Raw genomic sequence first — 26866 nt, 5'->3', positions numbered from 1 at the left:
AAATAGCTCAGCGTGTGGTCAGCTCTGAAATCCCCCTGAGTGTACCTACGGTAATCCATTCACTGAGCTGACACAGGGATCACTCACATACACACCACGGACAGACAACATGCAAACTGACAGGGGTAGGGCTAGGGAGCAGGAGTAGAGGTCGGAGTGTGGAGCGGGAGTAGGGAATCAATAGCAGGCCGAGAGGTAAGATTAGGATGCAGGAGAGAGTAAGTATATTCCCTTTAGATATTTTTACCAGGCAAATGGCTCGATTTACATCTATGACTGAGATTGACAGGTTTTGCCTTATTTTGAGGACTGTGTGTCTCCATGTTCCAGATAAGGCCTCTGGGGAAAAAAACACCTCTTGCAGACCATTAATTATTAGATGATCGGGAGCAATATTTAAATATTACTTGCAAATTCATACTTGTTTTCGAGAAGCTCTTGTCACTGACAGGCAGCACAGAAAAGGTTTTTCAACGCTGCAAAAAAGGGTTTTATTCTTATAACGAGAATTCTTTCCCCCACTAGGAACAAAATATTTGTGTTTTTGAAGTTACTTTTGTGACTTACTTTTTGTGAGTTACTTTTTAAGTGAAATTGTCTTTCCCTACTAGTTTTTACCTTTTTTACCTAACAGAAATAAGATTTTAAGTCTAAACATAAGACTAAAATGCTTGATTAACTCACTTTTTTGTATTTTGCGGTGTAAAGTATTTTCATGCTGAGGTGAGAAGGAAAGGAAATACGAAAGCTGTATGAATTGTGGGAAAAAGCTCACGGAAAGTATATTTTTCTTTTTAAGGACACGATTTGATTGCGGTGTCACCTGCTAAAGTCAGCGACGCAAATCTGCTGGTAATGCAAATGCGGCAGGTCACATGGCAGGTCGTGACCCCGGTGAGCCTTCCCTCTCAGCCTTCCGGGGTCATTAGCACGCTGCCGCGCTCCCACCGCTGAATTTAGGAGTGAAATGGGTCTACGGCATGGGTGCAGCAGGGTACAGCCCAGGCTGGGGACACTTCCAGCAGGGCTGTGCTCCAGCAGGGCTGTGCCCCAGCTGGGCTGTGCGCTCATGCAGGGTTGATGGCACACATGTATGTTAGTTAGCACTGATGTAACCAGAGGTCAGAGGTCAGTGATGAAGTGGCTTCTCTGCATGACCCTGCACCTGTGTGCATGCATGTTCGTATGTGTGTGAGTGTGTGTTTGTGTGTGTGTGCATGCCCATCTTTGTGCGTGTGTGTTTGCGTACATACATACATGTGCATACGTGTGTGTATATGTGTGTGCGTGCATGTGTGTGCATGCCCATCAGTGTGTGTGTGTGCATAGGTACATGTGCACACGTGTGTGTGTGTGTGTGTGTGTGTGGGGAAGGCACATGGATGGACGTGGATGCACATCTTAAAAGGTTTTCTCAAAACAACAACATACAGTGACAAATACCCCTGATTAATACAAGCATCTTTGTGTGACTAGCTTCACACAAGCACATAAACACACACTCACACACAAGCAAACACACATACTCACACGCACACACTCATGCCATGCACATACAAGTAGCCTGTTTTAGTCTTAGTATCAGCCTGTTCACCATTCTTCACTGCCATCATTCCTGCATTCTCCTGATCGCTTGCCAGTGCACCCCACTTCCCCAGGTACTGTACATATGAATTCCTATAACTCTGGGAGTCTCCTTCCTTCGTCTGAATTTGGACCTCTGCATAGAAAACAGCACCCCCTACAGGCAAGATATACTAGTTCCTGTCAAGGGTGTAACATTTTAATTCAACTCCAACAGCAACGAATACACACGCATAAACACAAGCTCACACACATATACACACACAGACACATACAAACACCACACACACACACACACACACACACACACACACACATCTATACACATACTAGTACACACACACACATACATGCATGACCACCGGCACAACCTAAAATATTGCGATATGATGTCGAGCACACTGAACAGCTTTGGTTATCCTACCCTGCCCCCAGCAGCAGGTTCCCCAGGGAGACAGTGCCCCCTGCCAGGGTGAGAGCAGCATTCCTGGGGCCTCCCATTCCTGTTCAGTCAGTCACACAGAACATTCTAAACTGCAGACATCAGCTGAAACTGGCCAGACAGAATATACACCGGCACCAAAGCTCTCTGACAGCACAAACATCCCATTACAGGCAAGTCCAGTTTATTTCTAAAGCACACTTAAAATGACTACCGTCAACAAATGTGCCGTAGATTTAATAAGTACGTGAGCATGTGCAAAAGAAAGAAATAAAAAGTGAATAAAAAACCCCCCACAAAGACAAGGCACTAATACACAAAACAATGACAGGGATAGGGACAGGGAATAATGGATTTAAGGGGAAAAATGATAGGATTTGAGATGAGAGTTAAAAGTGTAAAATAGAGGGAGCTGCCCCTAACAACGGGAAATCTGTTACACAGCCTCTGAGTGGCCAGGTCAAAGGCCCAGTGCCCAATCAGACGGAGGAACAGAAAACAGTGACTGCATGGAGGATCTCAAGTGACCTAGGCGAGGAACAGGGGCGAAGAGGATCAGAGATATACCGCATAGAGCAGGGGTGTCAAACTCCAGTCCTGGAGGGCCGCAGTGTCTGCTGGTTTTTGGTGTGTTTCAGCACGAGAGATACATTTCAAAGTCTTTCATTGGCTAAAGAGTCCACACACTTTGTTCTCTTAATTTGACTGCTGAGTGAAAGGAAATCACAAACATCAGCAAGTACTGTGGCCCTCCATGACTGGAGTTTGACACCCCTGGTATAGAGGGACCAAACCTAAAACTAACAGTGCAGGGAACCAAGAAGAGGTGTTGATGCGTTCTCTCTTTTTCGTACTTGTTGAAAGCCTTTCGTACTGCCTCTGGCGGCAAAGGTACATTACATTACATTATTGGCATTTTGGCTCACGCTTTTATCCAGAGCGAAGTACAGTTGATTAGACTAAGCAGGAGACAATCCTCCCCTGGAGCAATGCAGGATTAAGGGCCTTGCTCAAGGGCCCAACAGCTGTGCGGGTCTTATTGTGGATACACAATTACCACTGACCTAGCGTGTCCCAGTCATGTACCTTAACCACTACGCTACAGACCACCCTATGTACTGATCACTGTAAACTGTAGATACAGGGAATTACAACAGTGGAGATGGGATGAGGTGAAGTTTGTTGATGACTATTTCAATGTTTTTAAATGAAGGGAAGGGCTTGGTTTTAGCCAGGCTCCAAGTTGAAAGAAACTGGTTTGTACAGAAATTTAATTTTTTAATCAAATTTGAGGGCTGAATCATGTGTGACACCACACACACTTGGCAAGAGATCTACAGTAATATGACATAACAAGATAGCAGCCCTAAGGTCATTAGAGAAACCTCCGATAGGTGGGTCGAATGAGATTACCTCAGTTTTCCTTTAGTTTTGGATAATATTTTTAGCTATCCAGCACTTGTCAGTTGTCAGCAAGACAATCAGACCAGTTCTTAAATGAACACTTGTCACTAGATTTCAATAAGAGTTAATGCTGTGTATTCTCAGCTTAAGAGTGGAAATAAATATCATATTTCTCAACAATAGGACTGAGGGGGAGCAGGCATGGGAAGAAAATAATAGGTCCTAAAATTCACCCCCCTGACCCACAGGGAACGGGAGCGGAGGAGCGAAAGACGTGATGTTGACAGAGACTCTTCTCTTCTTTGGGTTGGAGGTAAACTATAGGAGGAAGAGAGGAATAGCAGCAACAAACCCCTTCAAACCACAATACTGTTTATCCCTCCCCGTTCTCTGTAAACACGCTGACATTGAAACGCCATTGGCTGCGGCAATTAGAACCAATGTGCTTGAATTATTGTACAGTTATACAATGTTTCGGTACAGAGTGTCAACAATAGGAAGGGATTTACAATGGTCTTCTAACAAAACACAAAGATCTTACCCATTGTACCTTTAAGGGCAGTGTCTTGAACAACAACAAACATCAATAAATACCTTGGCTACATAACCCAAACACTTGTCCCTGCTGTAAGAGAGCACAGAGATCTGAGACAGACCATACCATTCGCTTTTGGAGTATGAATCATAATGCAGTCAACATTCCTTATGCAATTATTGAGGTTTATATTGAACACAGATAATAAAATGCTACAGCCAAACAACACCCTCAGGTGTTCAAATCATTTTCAAAGATTGACCCAGCAACTGAACAAGTGATCCATTTAAACAACTGACTAATCAACTGACTCATTCACTGATCGAAAGACTGACCAGTCAACTGAACCACCAGCTAACCGAATCGCTGTTCTATTCCACTTTTGTGTACCCTTCTCCACCGCCTTCCCTCTGTCTCTGCCATTTGCTTTAAACACCCTTAAACTGCAGCATTTTATACAAATGTTCTAGACAACAGTATTTGTTAAATTTGCACTAAGCAAATAGATGCATGACTCACCATGCAAATAACGGAGTGAGTGGAGTCCACTCCACCTGCTGCAGCTGCTGTATCACACAGCAGCAGCCAACAGAGCCCAAACTATAGGGCTCAATCCAGGGGTTCACAGCAAAATACATTATTAGTATGATTATTATTACTGCTATTACTATTATTATTATTATTATTATTATGCCTTGTGAGTTCCCTAAGACAAGATAATTCAGGCTCCATATTATGTAATCATACAGATGGACAATTGGCACACACATAAATACAGTACAGAACCCTCAGCCTTATGTCTGCTTGCTAATCCAGTTCTTTCACCATAGTTTAGACCCAAGTACTTCTGCATCGGGGCCCAATGCTAACCCAATTGGTCAAATTAATATTTGAAAATACTTTAACTCTTTAGGTGCTGAATTATTTATTTTTTTTACCAAAAATATACCTTGATTATGCTTGAAAATTGCATTTTCTTTTAAAACAGTCAATCTTCAAAGATATTTTCCTGGTCATATTTTCCGAAAGGGATAAAGCATTTTACTTAGTTATATATTTTTTCCATTAATAGATTTTGTTGAGGTTCACTTCTTCCAGGAATAGCCTCAATATTCTATGAGCCAACATAGACTCGTGTGCCAGGACTTACACTGACAAAGGGCCTGAGAGTTGGACAGAATGTTGGACAGAAGCTCTTTTAAGCTGGGGTGCTTGTTTGTGATTCGAAGCACGGCAAACCACAATGGCTACAGCCACGGGCCTGGCAGGAAGAGAGGCGTGGACAAGGCCAGAGTGAGTTAAAGGAAAAAAGGGCAGCGGGCTGGTTAGGAGTGTTCTCTGCCAAACTGACACTTGCCTCGCCACCGCATACCACCAGCCGGCTTTTAACACACATGCGCACACACACCATCAATGGGTCAATGTCAGTTCATTTTGGTCAAATAAAAAAATTAATTCAATGGATAAATTCAATGGAATCGAACCTCACACACACACACACACACTGACGAATTAAATTTGATAGCACTTTATTGCAAAGGGGTCTGGCAAACAGGACCAAGCTGCTCAGAGCATTACACAGTCACTGGTTAAATCCTGGCACATTCTGCCGAAAACTGCCCAGCATGTAGAATCTGCCTGGTTTCTGATGGGCACTACAGGTTCGTTTTGTTTGTTTGCTTGTTTGTTTGTTTGTTTGTTTGTTTGTTTCCTTTGTAGCAGAACCAGGTGCCTGAGAAGGAGGATGGTTCCCACGTAGACAACTTCCCCATAAACTCACTCACTATCCTGTTTAGAGGCAACTCTCAATGTCAGTGGCTCTGTGTGAGCAATTTCACCTGCTCTAGATTTAAGCTCTGTGCCAGCCCATGGAGATTAAATGCGATCAAAAACATTTTTTCAAGTTGATTTCTGTCACCAGAACAATGGAGTATAGGTGGAAATGACAGAGGGAGAGGTCAACAGACTGTGAGGCCATTTAGCCGAGGCAAACACCCTCAGGGTTGGTGCATTGCTGAATCCTCTCTGATCTGTTGATAAATAACCAGCCTAGATGGGCTTGTATGACCTGCTTTCATCATTATGTATTTATTCCCTATTCTGATGATTACCTGAAAAACAGGGATCATGGGTTCTGCTAGGTGGTGTGTCTAGAAAAAAAGCCCAATCCTGGAGTCAGTGCCAGGGAAAGCAGGAACGTCTCACTCCTCCGTAGGCGGAACAGCCTGTTCCCCTCAGACAGGTACAGTGTGTTGCTGTTCCTTCAGTGACTCACTCGGGTTGGGCACGGGACCTTGCTGGAGCTGGAGGGAACACCTTGAGTGTTCACAACAGACCAAAGTTTCCCTCACCAATAGTTTCTCCAGCGCAATCTGAAATTAACCACAAATTACCCTGGTCTATGTTCTTTTGACCTCTGGTGTTTTGCATGGTTCCTTTTTTTTTTTTTTTTTTAGCTCTGCCAGCAGATAACCCAAGCTAGGGTGTGTCAGACATATAATTGTCAAGTTTTAATAACATAGCAGAGGCACCGGTAGGCAAATGCAACCCTGCATTTAAAAAAATGACAACACTTAGGATAGAAAATATTATATATGAATCCACTCATGCCTTCAAAGCTGTTATCAGGGTACAAGCAGGCATAATTAAGAAATTTGGATGTTCTAATTGCAGCTCATACCACAAAATTCTAAAGATTGGAAAACAAACTGCAATGGATCTCAGTATATCTCCCCCATCTTGCTGACCTTTATAGTTTACAAACAAATATGATAACATCTTTCCTGTCCTCAATGTGTTCTGCACAGAGTAGTGTTTACACTGTGGTCATTTCTGTACATAATTATCATAGCTGTCTCAATGTTGGCCAGCGTTCCTGCCACACTGCTAATGCCCCCATGTAGAGTGGGCACAGGCTCACAAACTCTGGACAGCTGCAGATTGGAAAAAGTCGCCTGGTCTGACGTCTCTCGATTTCTGCTGCGGCATGCAGATGGTAGGGTCAGACAACATGAATCCATGGATCCTTCCTGCCTTGTGCCAATGGTTCAGGCTGGTGGTGGTGGTGAAATAGAATGGGGAATGTTTTCTTGGCCCATATTAGGCCCCTTAATACAAACTAAGCATTGCCACAGCCTACCTGAGTATTGTTGCTGACCTTGGGCCTCCCTTTAGGGCCACTGTCTACCCATCTTCTGATAGCTACTTCCATCTTAAATAACGCACCATGTCACAAAGCACAAGCTCATCTCAATCTGGTTCCACTAACATGACAATGAGTTCAGTGTACTCCAATGCTACCCCCCAGTCAACAGATCTCCTTCCAATTGAGCACCTTTGGGATGTGGAGGAATAGGAGATTTTTATCATGTCAACATGGACCAGAATCTCTAAGGAATGTTTCCAGCACCTTGAATCCATGCCACTAAGAATCCAGGCTGCACTGTGGGAAAAGACAGGTCCGCCCAGCATGAGAAAGGTGTGCCTAATAAAGTTGTCACTGAGTGTAACAATTGTAACACCGTAGCCAATGTTATTGAGCAATAGCTAAATGCATTGAACTCGGGCCAGGCACGGAATGCTTAATTTTTTATTTAATGTCATGTGCATGGACTAACTGAACAGCACGATTAAGACAATCGTATCCTATCAACGTATAAGCCGTTCAATTGGGCTGAAGGCTTCGGCTTAGCAGGGTTAAAATAAAACAACCCAAATCAGGTCACTCGATGTGGCAGTGCACCAGCGCGTTTCCACCTCACGGACAACAATAGGATTTTCTGTGCCATACGTCTGTCTCTGTCCAAACTATTGTCCAATAAACACCTACACTTTAACAATATATCGCAGGCTTTAATGATTAGGCTACATTAGGTTACGTTAAAACGACATGCTTGTACAACCAATAACAGTAACGTGCGCGCGAATTGAAGCATTGGTAAGCAGCGTGACAATTACGAAAAAGATACATCATTATGATTTCAGGGGTAATGTTAGGTTACGGAGGAAATGATAAACTATGAACGACATTTGTGTTGAATAAAGCGCTCGTATTAGAGCAATCAAAAATGTTAAACAAACCATGTGTGAATGTTGTCATTCGCGACATATTTCGAGAATAAGCGTACACCTTTGATGATGTCATAATACAAGTTTATATTAATACATCATAATGTAGCTTAGTAATCAATGGCTAATCATCAATACGTCGGTGACCCTACCTCACTGAACGCATGATTCACTCTTCACATAGGCGATACAAAGATAAGCTGACCTTCGGATTACCTTCAGGCATCGAGACACACTTTTAGCAAATCCAAATTGATACCGACTCACCATGAGTTCATTTTCGGTGCGATGAACGCCAAGCTTTTTCAGTCCGATTGTCAGGTCGTTGACGCAGATGCCACCGTCCTTATTGACGTCCAATACTTGGAAAAGTACTTTGAGTCGGTGTTCTTGCTCCGCTTCGCTACAGAGAGCGCCGCCACAGGGACGCGACGAATCGCACGTTCTGTCTTCTGCCTGAGAAGTCGGGCAGTCCCACAACTTAGATGGGGTCACAGAAGCGGACTCGACCCCACCACCGGGGTCCGAACCCGACGGGACATCTTCTGGGGTACAGTGACAGAAGACACCGCTAAGCAGAGGGGAGACGAACGATCGCTGCTGTTGCATCATGTGGTGCCAACAATGTATCAAACGTCAGACCAGTGCATTAACTATTGCTAGCTATCCAGCTCAGATGCAGCACACCGCTCATTCAAAATGTAAATCTACAGGCTCGCAGTCAGCTTTATGCTTTTGTTTTACCCGACTCTGCTAGGCTCTCGTTGACACAATCCTTGAGATGTGACACTTCTTTTCTTTTTGCGTAACTATTTCAGAGCCGTTTCCAACAGTTCTGAGCAGTCCAACAGTTTTCGAAATCGCTGGACTAACTATTATTCTTGCCTTGTTCTCGACTGTAGTAAACTAATCGCGTTACTCACTCCCTCTCGGCAGTTGGATGCTGACAGCCGCTATCCACGTATTCACTCTGGAGCCAGCCCGCTTAGGGGATTCCGATGACACCGTTGACCCTCGTATATAGCATATATAGTATATAGTGTTTCCTGTTTATATTTATATCCAAATGTCTCCGGTTTGACTTTCTGACTGATAGATGATGCAGGTATGAACAAGCCGGCTAAATTGGAGAGCGGTTCGGCAAAGAAGGAAATGAGGCCAAAATAGGAGGGGCGAATTATAGATGATTGATAGGTCCAGTATCCAATCCGCGCCAAATATGCTAATAGCCCTAGCTGAGTGACGTGACGATGCATACCTTGCATTGCATTGCATTTTGGTCTGTCATAAAGGTTGGTCGGACGTCATTTGTAAAACTACACGTATACTAACATCCGTTCATGTACACTCGTTGTTTATTTAGGCCCTGCCATTGTTTATTATGAAATTCAAACAATACATAATTCTAAATGAAACATCTCTGACCTTATTTTTCATCAACGTATGGAAAAGCAGCCATTCTATTTTGAGTTGGTCCTATACAATCGGGCAAGGATGCTCAAACCTCAAAGCCAGTAGTCCTGCTGGGTTTCACTCATCCTTTCTAATCAGGACTGATTTAAACCTGTGACACCACCGGCCAGTTTCTCAGGCACAGATTAACACAGGGAGTGTAATATCTCATTACATTGCATTCATGGCATTTGGCAGACGCTCTTATCCAGAGTGATGTACAGTTGATTAGACTAAGCAGGAGACAATCCTCCCCTGGAGTAATGCAGGGTTAAGGGCCTTGCCCAAGAGCCCAACAGCTGTGCGGATCTTATTGTAGCTACACTGGGGATTGAACCATGTACCTTGACCACAACGCTGTTTGTTACGCTGCTTATTCCTTTCTAGATAGGCTTTCATTATAAGTTTGATGCAAAAACTTATGAAGCTATCTGGCTGGGTATGAGCTAGTGAGCACAAGTAAAGTTTAGAGGAGCTTTTGCGTGATCAGGCAAGCCTAACCAAAACGGTGGCGTAAAACAGTAATATGACATATACGCCATCAGATGGAGCTATTTAGCAAGAGAACTATGGCCATGGACTAAGGATAGGGTAGAAAAACTGCGTAAAACAACAAAACTACATACTAGAACGATTAGTTTTTCAGCCAAAATGAATGTAGCTACAACTACCTGCTATCTTGTTTTGGAAAGAGCATTTTTAATTGATACATGTAGGCCTAATAAGATTGACATTCTGAGGAGAAACATTCTCATTTGTCTCCCTTCAGAAACTAATGTACATGAAAAAGAAGTTCATAAGATAATTTCCTTATTATTACCGTAACTGTGTGAGTGTTGCGTAACACGCTGTCGAGTCTTATGCACCCTTCACAGTGTTTGGGACAAAGACACTTTTTTTAAATTTGGCTGTGGACTCCACATTTGTTTTATTTTTAAACAAAGAATTCACATGTGTTTCACATTAGGTATTTTTATACATTTTTATATAGCTTCCTATTTCAGGGCACCATAATAGTTGGGAAAAATGACTTCACGGGTGTTTCTGATTTGTCCGGTGTGTACAATTGCTTCTTTAGTGTAGTTATAAGAGAACTTTCAGTATCTAGTCTCCATTCTAGACTTTTGAGTCTGCTATAGGCATTTGCCAACATGAGAATCAGAGATGTGCCAATGAAAGTCAAGGAAGCCATTATGAGACTGAAATAAGATATAAGAAATAAATCAGTCGGAGACATAGACCAAACCATAGGCTTTACCTTAGAAAGAATAAAGAGAGCACTGGTGAGCTCAGTAATTGCAAAGGTCCTGGAAGGCAAAGGAAGAGCTCTACTGACCTCTACAGTTGATGACCAAACAAATCTCACCATAATGATGAAAAACCCCAAACATCCAATAGACCAGAAACACTCTTCAGGAGGCAGGGGTGAATGTGACAGTGAACTCTTCATCACATAGGCTAGGACTTTTAAATCAGCTTGGTAGCCGATCAATAAACAAATTCAACCTTTAGTCTTGGGTCAGTGAGTGAATGTAGGCTATTATGTCCAGTTAAGTCAAGGTTTAATTAATTGGTAGTTTTCCTAACGATGTGTATAGTATACTGCTAGTTATTTGAATTTAACTGACAAGGTTTTCTCATACTTTTTGATAATCGTAATTTATTGTGAACTGAATTGTAATTTTAAATCCCCTAGTTGAACAAATGAATTGCACATCACATCGAGTAGCCCATTCAGCAAAATAATATTACACTTTATGCTCTGGAACTACTTAGGGTTGCCACCTCAGTCCTGTATAAATCCTGGACACATACGAAGCTGGCAAACTGAGTAAGCCGGACTGTCAATCGCTCTCGAGGGTGCGTGAGCCTGAAGGAATGAGGTGCGCAACTACCTTGCGCTTGGTGCCAATTCCTGTGTAATTCGTGAAGGTTAATAACGTCTCTGCACCATTTGTTACATTACATTTTGGAACTAACGCTGGATACGCTGTCTAGAACTACTCCGAACTTTGTTTTCACAGCGAATCCAACATTTTGCTTTTGGCCCGCTTGGCCCAGAGTCCATGCAATGAGCATTCTTCAACGAAGGCGGCGCCTGATGCTTTTCTTGGCCAGTGGAGGAGGGCTTCGACTAGTTTATCAAGTTCTGAAGCACGGCGTCACTCGTCAGCTGGTAGAGATCAACCTCGGTCGGCTTGAGGAACTGTGTACCGTAGTTTTGGTCAAATATTAGGCTGTTCGTCTTTTTTTAAAGATTGTCAGCAAGTTCCCGCGTCTGTCTGGTGGGATTTAGTTTGTTGTCTAGCTGCATGACGATTTTGTTTTTGCCTACGTGTGCGGTGCATTAATTTTATCTAGTTCGCCGAAGAATTGCGGCGCAGTTTGTGGATAGACTATAGCCCTCGAGATAGGCTACGCACACTACCAACCCAGCGATCGCTAACCACAAAATGTGAAGACCATGGTTGAATTCCGCGGCTCAGTAAGTAGCATTAAAGTTTATTTTCTGCCAAGTGTCTTTGGGGATCCAGGATTTGTGAATTTGCAACGTGTCTACCACGTTTTAACAATGCTCGTTCAGGTCCAGGAGTGTCATAGCTCTTTTTTTAGTTAGGGTGATTACAATTTCTCGCTAAGTCTTGAACTGCAAGGGAAAACTAGACTAATCTCAGTAAAATGTAATTCTTAAATGTAGGATAAATGTCAGCGACAAATATTTAAATGAGACTATCAGGCCTATTTTTAGGCGTTTTCTGATCATTATACGTGTCTCTTGTAGCTTATAATGCTGAAAGCCTACTATTTTGTTTTGTTTGTAGGTCATCACAGATCGACAAGGCGATTCCGAGATGCTGAACCAGAACACAGTTAGAAAGAATTGCCAAGCACCTGATTAAAATCACCTCAGCATTTAACATCACAACTACTTTTTTAATGTTATTATATATTTTTACAGAATATTATTTTGCTGATTTTGTTTTGATTTAGAAGGTATCATTTTTATTTCGTGAGCATTTTAAAAGGCTAGGCTCTCGGTGACACTTCATTTCAACGCAAAGGATCCACAAACCATGGCATTTTTAATGAAAAAGAAAAAGTTCAAGTTTCAAACCACTTTTACGCTGGAGGAACTGACGGCTGTGCCGTTCGTAAATGGGGTGCTCTTCTGCAAAATCAGATTGCTGGACGGGGGAGATTTCAGAGCTTCGTCTTCAAGGTACGTCTTCACAGCACTGCCGTATCAGCCAGTGTATATCGTGACAGTGTGTGACTGCTTTATTTGTAGCCTGGATCATTGCATTTTCATTTTGGATTTCATGCGGATTGCGATTGTTCACGCATCGTCAATTTGTAAACCAGTCAAGGTGTCCAAGATGCACAACTGCAATTAGTCGATCTTGAGCATTTGCGCTTCACCCGAACCGTGGTACGTTCATTCACAGGTGCCCTGTAGACTCGTGGTTTTGGGAAAAGCAAGGAAGTACGCTCACGCGACTACATTTAGTAGCCTTTTTTGTACTTCATTAGAGGAAGCTCTGCTGCATCAGAGATAACTCGCAAAGTATGCCGTATGTGGTTGGCTATTTTTACATTTAGTGCCGGTTTAAACAGATTCAGTTTAGTCCCGGACTAAATTGAGTTTTATTTGTGGAATCTACACTCGAAATATAATTTAGTTGAGGACTAGGCTTAATCTGTGTCTGCAAAACTGGCCCAGTCCATTATACAAAAGACGAATGGAACCGGACATGTGAGTGTTGGCAATGACATCCATTGTTTTCCCTTCTCTGCCCTGCTCATATGATGGAATTGTATTACTTTAGTGTTAGTGACTAGTATAGGCAGAATGTAGGCTTAAAAAGCAGTTATGGACAGCTGTACCCTGGTGTAAAATACCTGGTGTACATCCCTATGGCCAGCTTGAAATAACCAAAACATAGCTTGAACTGGTCTAACTGGTCAAACAGCTACCAGCTGTTTCAAAACATAGTTTGAGCTGGTCTAACTGGTCAACCAGCTACCAACTGTTTCAAAACATCGCTTGAGCGGTTTTGTTTTTTTTTCATCAGGGTACATGTTGCCTAATTGTTGGTCAGCAATGCCGGTGTGTTTCCTGACTGGTGTGGTGCTGCTTTTTTATGGGGTCACGGACTTGAGCATATAAATCTGCGGGCAGCAAATTCTCGGGTTGAAGAACTGGCCTGTTTTATTTGTGCGTGAATACTGTGGCCATCGTACTAAGTTAGTACTCTGTGTGTGCTCAGTTTACAATTTTGAATGCATTATGGTTTAAGAAATCTGGAGAGAGCAGAGGGGATTGTTCTTTTTGGACATTTTCGCTTTTGTGTAATTGTGTCTTCGGCATACAAGCATTAGTCTTATGCTTATTGTTATTAGATTTGCAGGGTTTATAAGCATAAATAAGCATGAATGTAGCTGCACGCAGCAATGGTGGGGTTCAAGGGGAATGTCGTAATTTAAAAAATGCAAGCATTTACAATATTTTGCGCATTTTTTATGTCTGTAATTTTTGTGGGAAGTTTACTGGTGTCATGTAAGCACTGAGTGAGCTGTTACTTTTATGGTTGCTTTATTAATAATGGTTTTGTAATGACTGAATGTAGCGCCCATATTCTGCAGTCCAAACATGTGACATTACAGGCGGCAGTACAAAACAATACAATCTTTCATGGCTGATAAGCGGCATTGAAATGGAGACTGTACAACAGGTTGCACAATACTGACTAGCTAATGTAACAGTGAAGACATCTGTGATTGTTCAAATATTCTTAAATTCCTGGTATGTATCCCATTGCTCTTGTGACACATTGCCAAGTTTCATCACTTTGAGAGAGTGTCTGGAATCCACAAGAATTTCCCAAACTGGTAAAGGAGGGGAAGAATAACTATAGGGTGCTCAGCCCTCGACTGGATATCTGAAATAAACAGGTGGAGGTGTTCTTCTCCATTATTAATGATGGGTATGACTTTGTCACTAGTAAAAGTCCAATTCGAAACAATTTTACGATGTTCTTGAGGCAGATTTGTTCCTTGTGAGATGCATCACTTTCTCATAAATGTGACTACTGGTTCAGGAAATCACCAGACCGTATTGTGCCATATTAACTGGGCTTGCACTTGTAACTGGCCTCTGCACTTTTCACGTTTTTGTCTTGTTTTTGTTTATCCCTGTTGATGTTTATAGCCATTTTTCCAAAATGGCAGAAAACAAAAACCAAAGCAAATACAGTACAGTTTGTTTTGCTCTGGTTGTATCTTTTCCTGCACTCATGGTGCAAGCTTCTGCCCAGGCTTCTTGAAGGAGAAGTTTTAAAAGGTGAACCTCGGTGGCTTCTGTTGTGTGCGCCCTGCAGATTAATGGCTAACTCCGTAATTGCTATTCTGTTTCTCATTTGTGCCCCGTGGAGACACCCCCAGGGTTGTCTGCCCCCTCTCTTCTTGGCAATTGGCCTACTTGGAACCGCTTGTGCTCAAACAAATCTTTTTGCTTGTAACTGCCAGATTTTCCATTAGCACGAACCACATAGTATGTATTTTACTGTCCGTATTTTTATTTATGCCTCCTTGGATACTCTCCAGGCTGTATAATACGGGAGGTTCCCCTTGCAAAGCTACTGCTCTTGAATAAAAAAAAAAAAAACATCCTCCTCAACCTCCTGTCTGTACGAAGTCCTGCATGCCGGAGGTCGAAAATGAATTCATGAAGATCAACTGGTTGTGAAGGCATTCCCTGGCTGTCACAGGGTTGTTTTATTTAAAGCCAAATGTCAAGCTGTGTGATTAAATGGCACTGCTTATGCGTCCATCAAAGTGGCCTGGTGGAGGGTGCGCTTACAGGCTTCTGCGCGGGCGTGTCTGACCCTGACGGACGCGTGGGTTAGTTCACAGAAAACGGAGCAGGTGTGGTGGCATTCCAACCCGCCTCCAGCAGGCCTGGGTGTGGCTGGGGTTAAGCCATGGGAATCGTATAACCGCATATGTACAGTATTCATTTACAGATGCTTGCGTCTAGAGTGACGCAAACCTTTCCGGACCATTCTCTGAGTTTGCATACTCTGTGCCCTGCTGCTTGATACAGTGCCCGTTGGATCAAGCAGCAGTGTTAACTGCAAAGATACTTTAATGCACCATCGGTTTAATTGATTTGACTGAGATTAGAACCCATCCTGCTGCCCTTCCCGTTGAGTGAGATTCAAGCTTATGGCATGTGGTTTGTTTAAAAAAAAAAAAAAATGGCTATCAAGGGTTTAAATATTTAGCTTGTTTTTACACTGGCTCAGGGGCTGACTATCTAACCCCTGTGTATTCTCATGACCATGTCAAGAGCTCTAAAATGTCTGTCCATCCATCTGTCCTTCCTTTCTTGTATGTGGGTCGGTGTAGGTGTGCTTGTTGTACGTGCATCTGTGCATACAGTAGTCTGCATGATACGGGGTGGGTTATCTCTCGGCGGGGACGGCATGTGTGTGTGTGTGTGTGTGTGTGTGTGTGTGAGTGTGTATGTGTGAGTGTGTATGTGTGTGTATGTGTGTGAGTGTGTGTGAGTGTGTGTGAGTGTGTGTGAGTGTGTGTGAGTGTGTGTGAGTGTGTGTGAGTGTGTGTGAGTGTGTGTGTGAGTGTGTGAGTGAGTGTGAGTGAGTGTGAGTGAGTGTGAGTGTGAGTGAGTGTGAGTGAGTGTGAGTGAGTGTGAGTGAGTGTGAGTGAGTGTGAGTGAGTGTGAGTGAGTGTGAGTGAGTGTGAGTGAGTGTGAGTGAGTGTGCGTGAGTGTGCGTGAGTGTGCGTGAGTGTGCGTGAGTGTGCGTGAGTGTGCGTGAGTGTGCGTGTGTTAACAGTGTTACATCACATCTCCCTGTACCAGGGACTGTGTGAGAACACGCAGATCTCTCCCACGAGGCCCTGTGTCCTCCCCCTTCCCAGGGAGGCCGTTATGTCACTGCTGGGGAGAACGAGGGAGGGAAATTACATTACATTAATGGCATTTGGCAGACGCTCTTATCCAGAGCGACGTACAACAAAGTGCATACCAATAACCAGGGGTAAGTGCGCTGAAAGACCCTAGAGGGAAGTACAATTTCAACTGCTACCTGTACAACAAAGATAAGGACCAGGGCCTATTTGAATTATTTATTTATTTTAAAACAAACAAATAAACAACAAAGCAAAAGTGACCAAACTTAACTAGCCAAACACTGGTTACCTAGCCAACTAAAAATACCGATACACAAAAAAGTAAATCACAGAAAGACAACAATTAAGGTTCACAGGGAGGTAGAGAGGGACGGGGAGAGGTGCTGCTTGAAGAGGTGCGTCTTCAGTTTGCGCTTGAAGGTGGGGAGAGATTCTACAGTTCTGACCTCAACGGGGAGTTCATTCCACCACCGTGGAGCAAGAACAGACAGTAGTCGTGAGCGTGAGGTGGAAGTTCGGAGAGGGGGAGGTGCCAAGCGGCCTGTAGAGGCTGAATGAAGAGGTCTGGCAGGGGTGTAGGGTCTGATGATTTTTTTGTAGGTAAGCTGGGGAAGACCCCTTAACTGCTTGGAAGGCTAGCACCAATGTTTTGAATTTGATGCGAGCCATGACAGGCAGCCAGTGGAGGGAAGTAAGCAGGGGGGTGACGTGAGTATTTGGGAAGGTTGAAGACCAGACAAGCTGCTGCATTCTGTATAAGTTGGAGGGGTCTGATGGCGGATGCTGGGAGGCCAGCCAAGAGGGAATTGCAGTAGTCCAGGCAGGACAGAACCATCGCTTGGACCAGGAGCTGGGTCGAGTAGGGGTTGAGAGAGGGGCAGATTCTCCGTATGTTGTAAAGGAAGAACCTGCATGACCGGGTCACCGCTGCAATGTTCTCGGAGAGGGACAGTCTGCTGTCCATCACCACGCCGAGGTTCCTTGCACTGGGTGATGGCGTAAGTGTGGTATCCCTGAGGGAAATGGAGAGATCCAGATGGGGAGAGGTATTAGCAGGGATGAATATCATTTCAGTCTTACCTGGGTTGAGCTTTAGATGGTGGTTGTCATCCATCCAGCTCTGGATGTCACTCAGGCAAGCAGAGATACGGGCTGAAACCTGTGTATCAGATGGTGGGAACGAGATGAAGAGTTGGGTATCGTCAGCATAGCAGTGGTAGGATAGGCCATGTGCAGTGATCACAGGGCCAAGGGAACGAGTGTGAAGAGAAAAAAGAAGCGGGCCTAGGACTGAGCCCTGGGGAACTCCTGTGGCTAGGGGCTGAGGTGTCGATACCGTACCAGCCCAGGCAACCTGGAAGGAGCGACCAGGGAGGTAGGACTCAATCCAGTCCAGGGCTCTGCCACAGATGCCCCTTGCTGACAGGGCAGACAGGAGGATGGAGTGACCCACAGTGTCGAAGGCAGCAGAGAGATCTAGAAGAAAGAGGACAGAGGAGAGGGAGGCTGCTCGTGCGGCATGGAGTGATTCACTGATGGAGAGGAGCGCGGTCTCTGTCGAGTGGCCTGATCTGAAGCCAGACTGATGGGGGTCTAACAGGTTGTTGTTAGAAAAGAAAGAAGAAAGTTGACTAGAAGCAGCTTGTTCTACTGTATCGACTGTATATACTCTGTATAGAATAAATGCATATAGTATGGATAGAAATATCTAGGAGGAGACTAAGGCGAGAACCATAGTGTTAATTTGATCAGGATTGTGCAGTGACTGAGGTAAAAAAATTATTATTATTATTTTTTTATTTTTTTAAACAGGGCCTTGTTCACTCACCATTCTCTCCCATGGAAATGCACTGGACAAGACTGAATATTGTTATACATTTTTATACATTTAAGGCTGTGTTGAAGTCTTTCCATAGAGTATCTCTTGCTTATTGAAAGACTCTCATATTGACATTGGGAATGTAGCTGTGATTTGTTTAGAAACAATTCATCAGAGGGCTCTCCCTGTGTCAGTGCGGATGGTCAAAAGTGTTGCTTCCCGGAGATCACAAAATGTCTTTCATAAGTTTTGGGTTATCCACACGCGCCCACAGGTTGATGCAATGTACGTTATATTGAGTCATCCCTACACTGGCGTCAGTATGCAATCTGCTTGATTCAACAACCCGCTCGGGGTTCTTTCATATGTTTGTTGGATCATGATATGAAAGGACTCCGAGCAGGTTGTTGAATCAAGCAGATTGTATCCTGACTTTGCATTTTGATTGCTGTAGACTTGTGACCAGGTACTGAAAGTACATTGCTGGCCAAAAATGCATGACAATGTCTGGCTCTGAAAGCTAGAGCACAGCACAAGTGAAATATTTGCAAATGTTAATACTTGACCATTAGTTTTTGTATTCGTATATAATGTATTCAATTTCTTTGTGTTGGGTGTTGCAGACTCCATTAAGACTGTGTGTGTAAGCTTAATGATGGGTATGACCCAACAGTTTGTGCCTTGTTTATTAGTTTAAGGTTGTTATGGTGAAATCATTGCATTGTTGAAACATTGCTGAGACGCAAGATGGACGATGTATCATGGATGACATGATATTTTCCCACGGTTTTACCGTTTAGTTAGGCAATGGCTGGAATACTAAGTTCTGAAAGTGTGATTCAAAGGTTTACAGCAATCAAAATGCGATAAATCATTCTACGAAAAGATCCCGAACAGATCATTGAGCTGAGGAAATCGTGTACTGTCACCGGGATGCTTTACGCAATGTGGGAAGTGTGTGATGATGTCATCCCCAAGCGCCCAGCACATCTGTCCTACAGCTGGTGGTAGGATTGGGCACGTGATGAGTGAGTAACTCACTGGGGTCCTGTCTATATTCCTTCTCTCTCTCGCTCTCGCTCTGAAAAAGATTCAGCTGATCAATTCACTATTTCCACTGGAGTGGGCAAAAAAGAAAGAGACAGAATCGAGGGAAATGTGTTTTTCCCTGTTAGATCTTTGGACTCGTTCCGTACACATAATGTTCTGGGCTTAATTTCGATGCTTTTCTGTTAATCATGAACTAGAGCCCACACACAGACAAGATCTGAAGTGCGTGTGTATGTCTCATCATCCATACATGTTTCTGCTTGTATAGTGCTTATAGAGTGTGTGTGTGTGTGTGTGTGTGTGTGTGTGTGTGTGTGTGTGTGTGTGTGTGTGTAAAGTACTCCTGGTCATGTGGGTGTATGTTTGCATGGTGTCTCTGCTCCACCCATCCAGGCAGTGTTGATCAGGGTTTATTGTGTGTGTTATGGATACAGGAATAGTCCTTGCGTCATTACACCGACATCAGGAGGCCGTTTTGCTGAAAGCAAAGTAATGGCTTTGTGAGGGATTGGCTCCTCTGGTGGTGTTTTACAGCTGTGAATGAGAAATTAACCGTGGAGTGAACTCATCTACACCGCTGTCCTGCTGCTACGTCCGTCTGTCCTGTCCAAACGTGTGTGTGTGTGTGTGTGTGTGTGTGTCTGTATGTCCGACTGGTTTTGACACTACATTACATTGTATTAATGGCATTTGGCAGATGCCCTTATCTAGAGCCACGTACAGTTGATTAGACTAAGCAGGAGACAATCCTCCCCTGGAGCAATGCAGGGTTAAGGGCCTTGCTCAAGGGCCCAACGGCTGTGCGGATCTTATTATGGCTACACTGGGGATCGTACCACCGACCTTGAGGGTCCCAGTCATGTACCTTAACCACTACGCTACAGGCCGCCCTGAGATTTGCATGTGTCTGTTTGTGTGTATGTATTCATGGGGTGTGTGTTGGGTGTGACTCGATTGTATAATAATTGTGTAATCATTTCTGGGATGGGATCGTCGGCTCCATCTTATCCTGTTCTATATCCTGTTCACAATCTGAGGAGGCGTGAGAGGCGTTTGCCGTTAACGACTGTGTGAAATGTCCTGGCAAAAAAAACTGTATTTTTCTCACGCCACTTTAAGGAGAGGTTGGTGAAAGATTCATTAAAGTCTCAACTGAACTTCCAGGTCTGCCTTCTACAGGAGGTCTGTCACATATCCTTTGGTGTTAAAAGAGGGTGGATTGTGTAAGGGAATGATTCTTAAAGAGCTTTGTGGTTTTCATTTGCTTCAAGTGATGTCACATCCTGGATTCTTATACCTATGAGGTTATATAATAAGTTACCAGAGGTAGGAAGTCCAGGACTACAAAAAGTACAAGTAATTATTTGCTCTAATCACCTGAATTTGCTAGTTGGCACAATTCTTCAGGCAGGAGGCAGAACTAATTAGTGAAATTAGCTGGCTGAGTTTATGACTGGAAGAAACACAGGGCAACCCCTGGACTTTCCACCCCCGTGAGATGCTATGTACTGACCCACGGACTTGTGCTTGCTTGGGGTCTCCTGTCTCCTGTCTCCTATATTGCTCACAGCTGATTGACAGGTTGCCGGTCCCTCACCCTGCTGTGATACCCTAGACTGGCCCCTCCTGCTGGCTGTGCAGATTGGTCATTATGGCAGGTCATTATTCACTCCTCTCCACTGGGCAGAAAGCCTGGCCTCTGCGCTTTGTCTGCTGGGGAATCTGAGCTGTCAGCTGCCCCCTGCTGTCTCAAATCGGCTGTCAATCACAGGGAGGCTGTGCAGAGACACATGCACACACACGCACACACACATACATGCACATGCATGCACACGCACACGGACACACGCGCGCATACACACACACACACACATACACACGCACAGTGTGTGTTCCTCTCTGTGGTTTTCAGATGTTTTCCTTGGGCGGTCGGCTGTGGGAATGCTCTGCACGTGTCGAGTGCAGACATTCCACATTCCTGGAATTTCTTCAGAAAGTGAAGAAACTGAGAAGGCAGTGGAGAGAGAAAAGCATGAATGGATCTGCACGTGCGGCTATGAAATATGTATACATCAGCTTTCGGTTTTCTGTAAATGGCAATTGGACAGAGGATCGAATTGGCGCACAGCGAGTAATCTTTCTGTGTGTAGTGTAGCACAGTTTTTCTGGGAGGTTACACTTGCGATAGCCGCTGTGTTGTGGATGGGGGATGGGGCGGGGATACCATGCAGCTTCAACTTTCACTTCATCAGACACCCCGCCCTCGACCTCGCCACACAGTCAAACGTCTTCAATGCACACATAACTGCACATGGCCACACACACACACACACACACACACCTGCTGACATGTGCGCACACACTCCCATACGCACACTGTAAGGAGAGTTTTTATTAAAAACGGGACAGCGACTGCCCTGAGGCAAAAGGAATATCGGAGCATGAAGGCTGCATCTGCATTTTTTGAACATGACTTCATAGCATCCATGCCCTTCCCCCCTCTCTGTTTCTCTCTGTACCTCTCTCTTTCTTTCCTTTTCTTTCACTCTCTCTTTCACCCTTTCCCTTTCTCTTTCTCTTTCTCTTTCTCTTTCTCTTTCTCTCATTTTTATTTATTATTTTATTTTAATCTTTTGCAGAAATGTACAATTCAGGAAAATTATACAGAATAAATATTTACTCAATGTGCGGGAGAGGTTTGGAAACCCCAGGGGGCTAGAACCTCACCTAAAAAAGTCTCTGCATTATTTTAATCAAAGGATGCAAAGTGAGGCATTACATTAGAAGACTAAATATAAATAAATGATGAAGAAAAAGAAAGCATGAATTTAGTGAAAGAAAGAGAGGAAAAAAGAGAAAGTTCAACTTCTCCCTCTCTTTTTCTTTCTCCCTCCCTCCTTCCTCCCTCCCTCTCAGATCAGCTCTCTCTCTCTCTCCTCTATGTGAGCTGATCTGGGTTGTGTGTCCTGGGGGGTAGATGTCTTTTAGCTCACTGGCCCAGTTTCTCCGGTTAACTCAGATTGGCGGTGTGCTGTATTTCAGAGGCTAATGAGATCAAAGTCCTTGTGCAGCTGAGGTGGGGATTTCCGCTGTGCACAGATTGCACCTGGCTATAAACCAAACGTACATCACGATGTTTTATTGTTGTGGTCCGTGAGGATGTTCTGACGGTTTATTATAATGGTTTAGTTCTGGCGGCAGTTTTGGGTGATAACAGGACTTATTTAACAGGTTTATTTTACACACCCGAGAGCTTCACTGAGCCCCCACTCCTCACCGTGTCCCACCAATACTGGGCTCTATGTCCCAACACTGAAAGATCTGTCCTTACTGTCAGAGAGAAAGGAGCGTGTGTGACCAGGGACTGTCCTCTGGCAATGGATGTTTTTATTGTCATAGACCAGACAATAGGGTCATGTGTAAGCTTTAGTGTGTGTGTTAACACCTGTATCTATCAATTTTAAGCTTCATTAAATCGGGGCAGTTCAATTTCTCATTTACTGTGGTGTTTTGTTTTTGTGCAGAGTAGGAGGTGGGGCTCTTATCAGGTCAATGACTAATGAAGGGCTTGCTTTGTCTCTCTATAATCTAGTCCATAATAAAATTAATATTCCTATATGAGCAGGAAATGTGGAAAAATTGGCCAAAGCATACAGCTGTAGTCCGGTGTGTCTGTGTGTGTCTGTGCCTGTGCCTGTGCCTGTGCCTGTGTGGTGATTCATGCTGGTACTGTAAGTGTATAGAGGGTAGAGTGTGCACTATCTTTGGGAAGGATTTGTCTGTCTGCCTACTACTCCACCTGCAATTCACAGATAGCAGTGGCTCGCTCTCTCGCTCTCTCTTTTTGAGCCCAGAGACCACTAAACCAAGGCACTGGTCTCCAGGGTCTCCAGGGCTGTAGCTGCAATCATTAACACTTTACACATGCAGCCTCACCCAGAAATGTTCCAGGACTTTCCAGTTATGGTCATGTGTGGATTGGAATTCCTGGTTTCTGTGGCAGTTTGCTCAAGCTCAAGACTTCGTAACATTGAGAACCGGTCTGATTGCATAAAAGTTGTCCGTGGAATGTGTTAATTCATTTAATTTCCATGTTCACACTGTTCTTCTGAGAAGCGTTCACCTGGGAGGCTTTTCCTGGCATTCTGAAACCACAGCATTGTGTCATATTTAAAAAATTGCCTTCTTTTGGTAACTGTACCCTTCTTATGTATATTGAAGCGAAGCAGAGGTGGGTGTATTTAGTACTTTCAGACTTCCCACCTCTCCTGGAAGCTGGCATGTGCTCCATGACACCAGCACGAGAGATCAGAAAACTCCCGCTAATCCACAATCAAGAACTGCTGCGGAACTGAAGCGGAGAAAGATCCGGATGTCATACTGATTGCAAATTGTTGCAAATTGAGGAACTGCAACAAATCCCGCTTAGCTTTGTTTGCAGGGGGACAACCCTCCAACTGTTTCATGTTCTCATCAACAGTGTTCTTTGCCAAATACAGACTGCTGAACTACAACTGGTTCTGAGATTAAGCCCTCTAATTGTGGTTTGTCTTATTGCATTTTTGTTGGGGGAGCAGCTTTGCTCCTCCCTGCAATACGGGTGGGCTTATCCTCAGAAACGCTGCTTTTGTCTCCAGGCTTTGTTAAAGGCAGAGCAAAGCGAAACTCCGGAAGTTTGGAAGCTTTGAGATGTCTCAGGATCAGAGACGGATGGATGAAGATATTATACATTAGACAGGAAGTTTATTAAAAGATGATGGGTAGCTTCAGTCTGTTTTTAATGTTGTTCTCAATCTCCTCCACCTCCTCCTCTTTCCCCGAGAATCACATGTGTCATGTGGTGTATTTCTAAGCGGGGTCTTGTTTCTGTTTGTGCTGGTGTGTACCAGATGCATTGGGTTGTGATTCTTTTAGTGGAGTACAGAACCGTTCGTTATTGGGCCGGTGGCTCCACATTCCTTCTTAGATTTTAGACCACCCATTCCACCTATTGCTCTCTGATTGGTGCAGATCCCCATCACATGTCTGAGATGTGCACAGAATTGGGTGAATCTTGAGTGAATCATTGAGTGAATCATTGAGTGAATCATTGAGTGAATCATTGAGTGAATCATTGAGTGAATCATTGAGTGAATCATTGAGTGAATCATTGAGTGAATCATTGAGTGAATCATTGAGTGATTATTGAGTGAATCAGACATGGAAAGCTAGAACCCTCAAGGACAAGGTTCATAGAGATCCGGAGGTATTTTTTCAAAATCTTCTGGGATCTAAAGAGATATTGTATTTAGAATACATTTTACCCAGGTCTGATTGACCAATATTTGCGGGGTAACTGCTGTCACACTGATATGAAATACCCCCTTGGTGAACCTTCCTCACTGTGATGAAATACCCATCAGTGTTACAGATCACTGTCCCGGTGACACCAGCTCAGTGAGTTTATTTTCTCCTGTCTCTGGTTCAGAAGCTGTATTATTGACGCGTCTCTTTTTAGGCTCTAAGCAGTAATGCTTCTGATTGGTTCAGGTGGCTCCAGAAACGGTGTTAACAGAATCGGTTACTTAACGCCAGCACTACTGCTTTTAACATCCTGCCTTTCACCGAGCGTATCCTTGGCAACCTACCCAGGAATAAATTGTTCAATTGTGCTCATTCTGCGATATATTATTTCTACATGGTTGCTCCTATAGGGCTATATATTGTACTGTATTTCAGTACTGTTGTACTGTTTTGTACTATGAGTTTTATGTATGTGAGTTGTTGAATTAGCATAGGGGTGGTTGGGCCTGCCCAAAAGTTAATGTATAGCATTTGGACCCATTACATACATTACATTAATGGCATTTGGCAGATGCTCTTATCCAGAGCGACGTACAGTTGATTAGACTAAGGAAGAGACAATCCTCCCCTGGAGCAATGCAGGGTTAAGGGCCTTGCTCAAGGGCCCAACGGCCATGTGGATCTTATTGTGGCTACACCGGGGATCAAACCACCGACCATGTGGGTCCCAGTCATGTATCTTAACCACTACCACTACAGACCGCCCCCAGTGCCCTCTCCCCTCACACATGCAGAGAGAGAGGGCTGAGGAGGCAGGATGTAGAGCAGGAGAGGCTGAGAGAGGGGACCACAGCCTCGGCAGGAAGAGGAAGCACTGGTCACTGCCTGGCTGAGGTCTGGCTCCACTGGAGGGAATCTGAGAGTCTGCAGGACCAGGGAGATGGAGCCCCCCTGGCCCCCCCTCATCATGTTTAAATGTGTTTCTTGAGGAGTTTACGTGTCTTTTTGCCTTTGTTTAGCTGATTTCAGATCAGTGCTGCAGGATTGGAGGTGGTCTTACCGAACACTTTATTAGTGTTTCAGTAAATTAAAAATGATAGACCAGTGGGACTAAAGTAGCCCATCATACCTAGCAGATAAAATATCGGGGGCGGTAAAATGGCCTTTCAGTTGAACACAGTGCCTGTGAACACTTTGGGTTGTCAGAGAGTTGGCTGCCTAAATTCTCCTTTTTCTCTCTCTCAGTCAAATTCCAAATTAAAATGTAACTTTTATTGCCACACACAAATGTTTTCTCGCCACAGACATAGATATGGATATTGACATAACCTGTATGCTATAGTACAATAAACTCCTCTCTTTCTTTACTTTGTGTTCTGTTTCTCAAATACACACAAACGCACACAAAAAATGATGTACAACTACACGCAGTCACATTCCTACCTTGCTTGTGTAGGGGTAAGAATGTTGTGTTATATGGTTGCAGAATAATATCTGGTGTGGTTTATTAGGAAGTGGCAGTTGAAGAGTGGATCAGGACTCTCCCCCTCCCCCTCCCTGGCCCAGGAAGTTGTAGTTGGTCTTTTCCTGTGGAGTGGTGGGTGCCAGTGGAAAGCCTGTTGCTATGGGAGCCAGTGTAGCCATGTTGCTGGAGCCGAGTGCAGGCAGGTGTGACAATAAGTCACGGAGAAACCTGGGAGACCCAGCTCTTGGGGCAGTTAAATAGAGATAAGGATTCAACATGCAACGTTAAGGCATGACCTACTTAAACAGGCAAAATCCCAGTTCTCTGTGATCCACCTGGGTATTTAATTGCCACCTGCGTTATTTTGCGGCCATGGCAACTGATATTACTGCACCTTTAACCCAAAAAAAGTGTTCTCCAGTGTTGGTTGGTTTATACACCATCTGGTCGACCGCTGGTCGCAACGATATTCAGTTTATACTTCATGAATTAAATATATTTTAAATGAAACAATGACCGTAGTCAATGTTGGGTGATGTCAGAATGTTCATGAACAACGTTCTGCGATTTCAGTCAAGCGACGGCGTATAAACCAGCCTTTCAGCCTAGATCCACATTAGAATGTTCCAATCACACGTGTGATCTGACACCTTAAAGGGTTAAAGTTTACCCATACCTTTGTTTGGCTCAGTATTTGCTGTGGTCAGTGGTTTGAATGCAGATTTCACCCCCCTTTCCTCCTGGCCACAGGAACTGACCCAGCATCCTTCTGGTTGCTCTGTCTTACCCAAAATGCATCATGCAACTGCTTCTTTTGTAGGGGTGGCATTG

The 26866-nt window shown here is 44.0% G+C and overlaps 2 protein-coding genes across 2 annotated transcripts in view; one reads left to right on the top strand and one right to left on the bottom strand.

The window, feature by feature from the left end:
• The window catches only part of slc25a25b (solute carrier family 25 member 25b), a 34734-nt gene extending 25578 nt beyond the window's left edge, over positions 1-9156 (bottom strand). The window contains exon 1 of the mRNA XM_061263040.1: positions 8301-9156. Within this exon, the coding sequence (XP_061119024.1) occupies positions 8301-8645 (345 nt within the window). The 5' untranslated portion in view covers positions 8646-9156. The remainder of the gene's footprint in view (positions 1-8300) is intronic.
• Positions 9157-11651: 2495 nt separating this feature from the next.
• eeig1b (estrogen-induced osteoclastogenesis regulator 1b) overlaps positions 11652-26866 on the top strand; it is a 29010-nt gene continuing 13795 nt past the window's right edge. The window contains exons 1-2 of the mRNA XM_061262913.1: positions 11652-11970; positions 12308-12705. Of these exons, the coding sequence (XP_061118897.1) occupies positions 12560-12705 (146 nt within the window). The 5' untranslated portion in view covers positions 11652-11970; positions 12308-12559. The remainder of the gene's footprint in view (positions 11971-12307; positions 12706-26866) is intronic.

Source organism: Conger conger, chromosome 12 (genome assembly GCF_963514075.1).
Source record: "Conger conger chromosome 12, fConCon1.1, whole genome shotgun sequence".
NCBI classification, from domain to species: Eukaryota; Metazoa; Chordata; class Actinopteri; order Anguilliformes; family Congridae; genus Conger; species Conger conger.
Note: the sequence above shows the minus strand (reverse complement) of the source record. Positions and strands in the feature narration are given on the sequence as shown.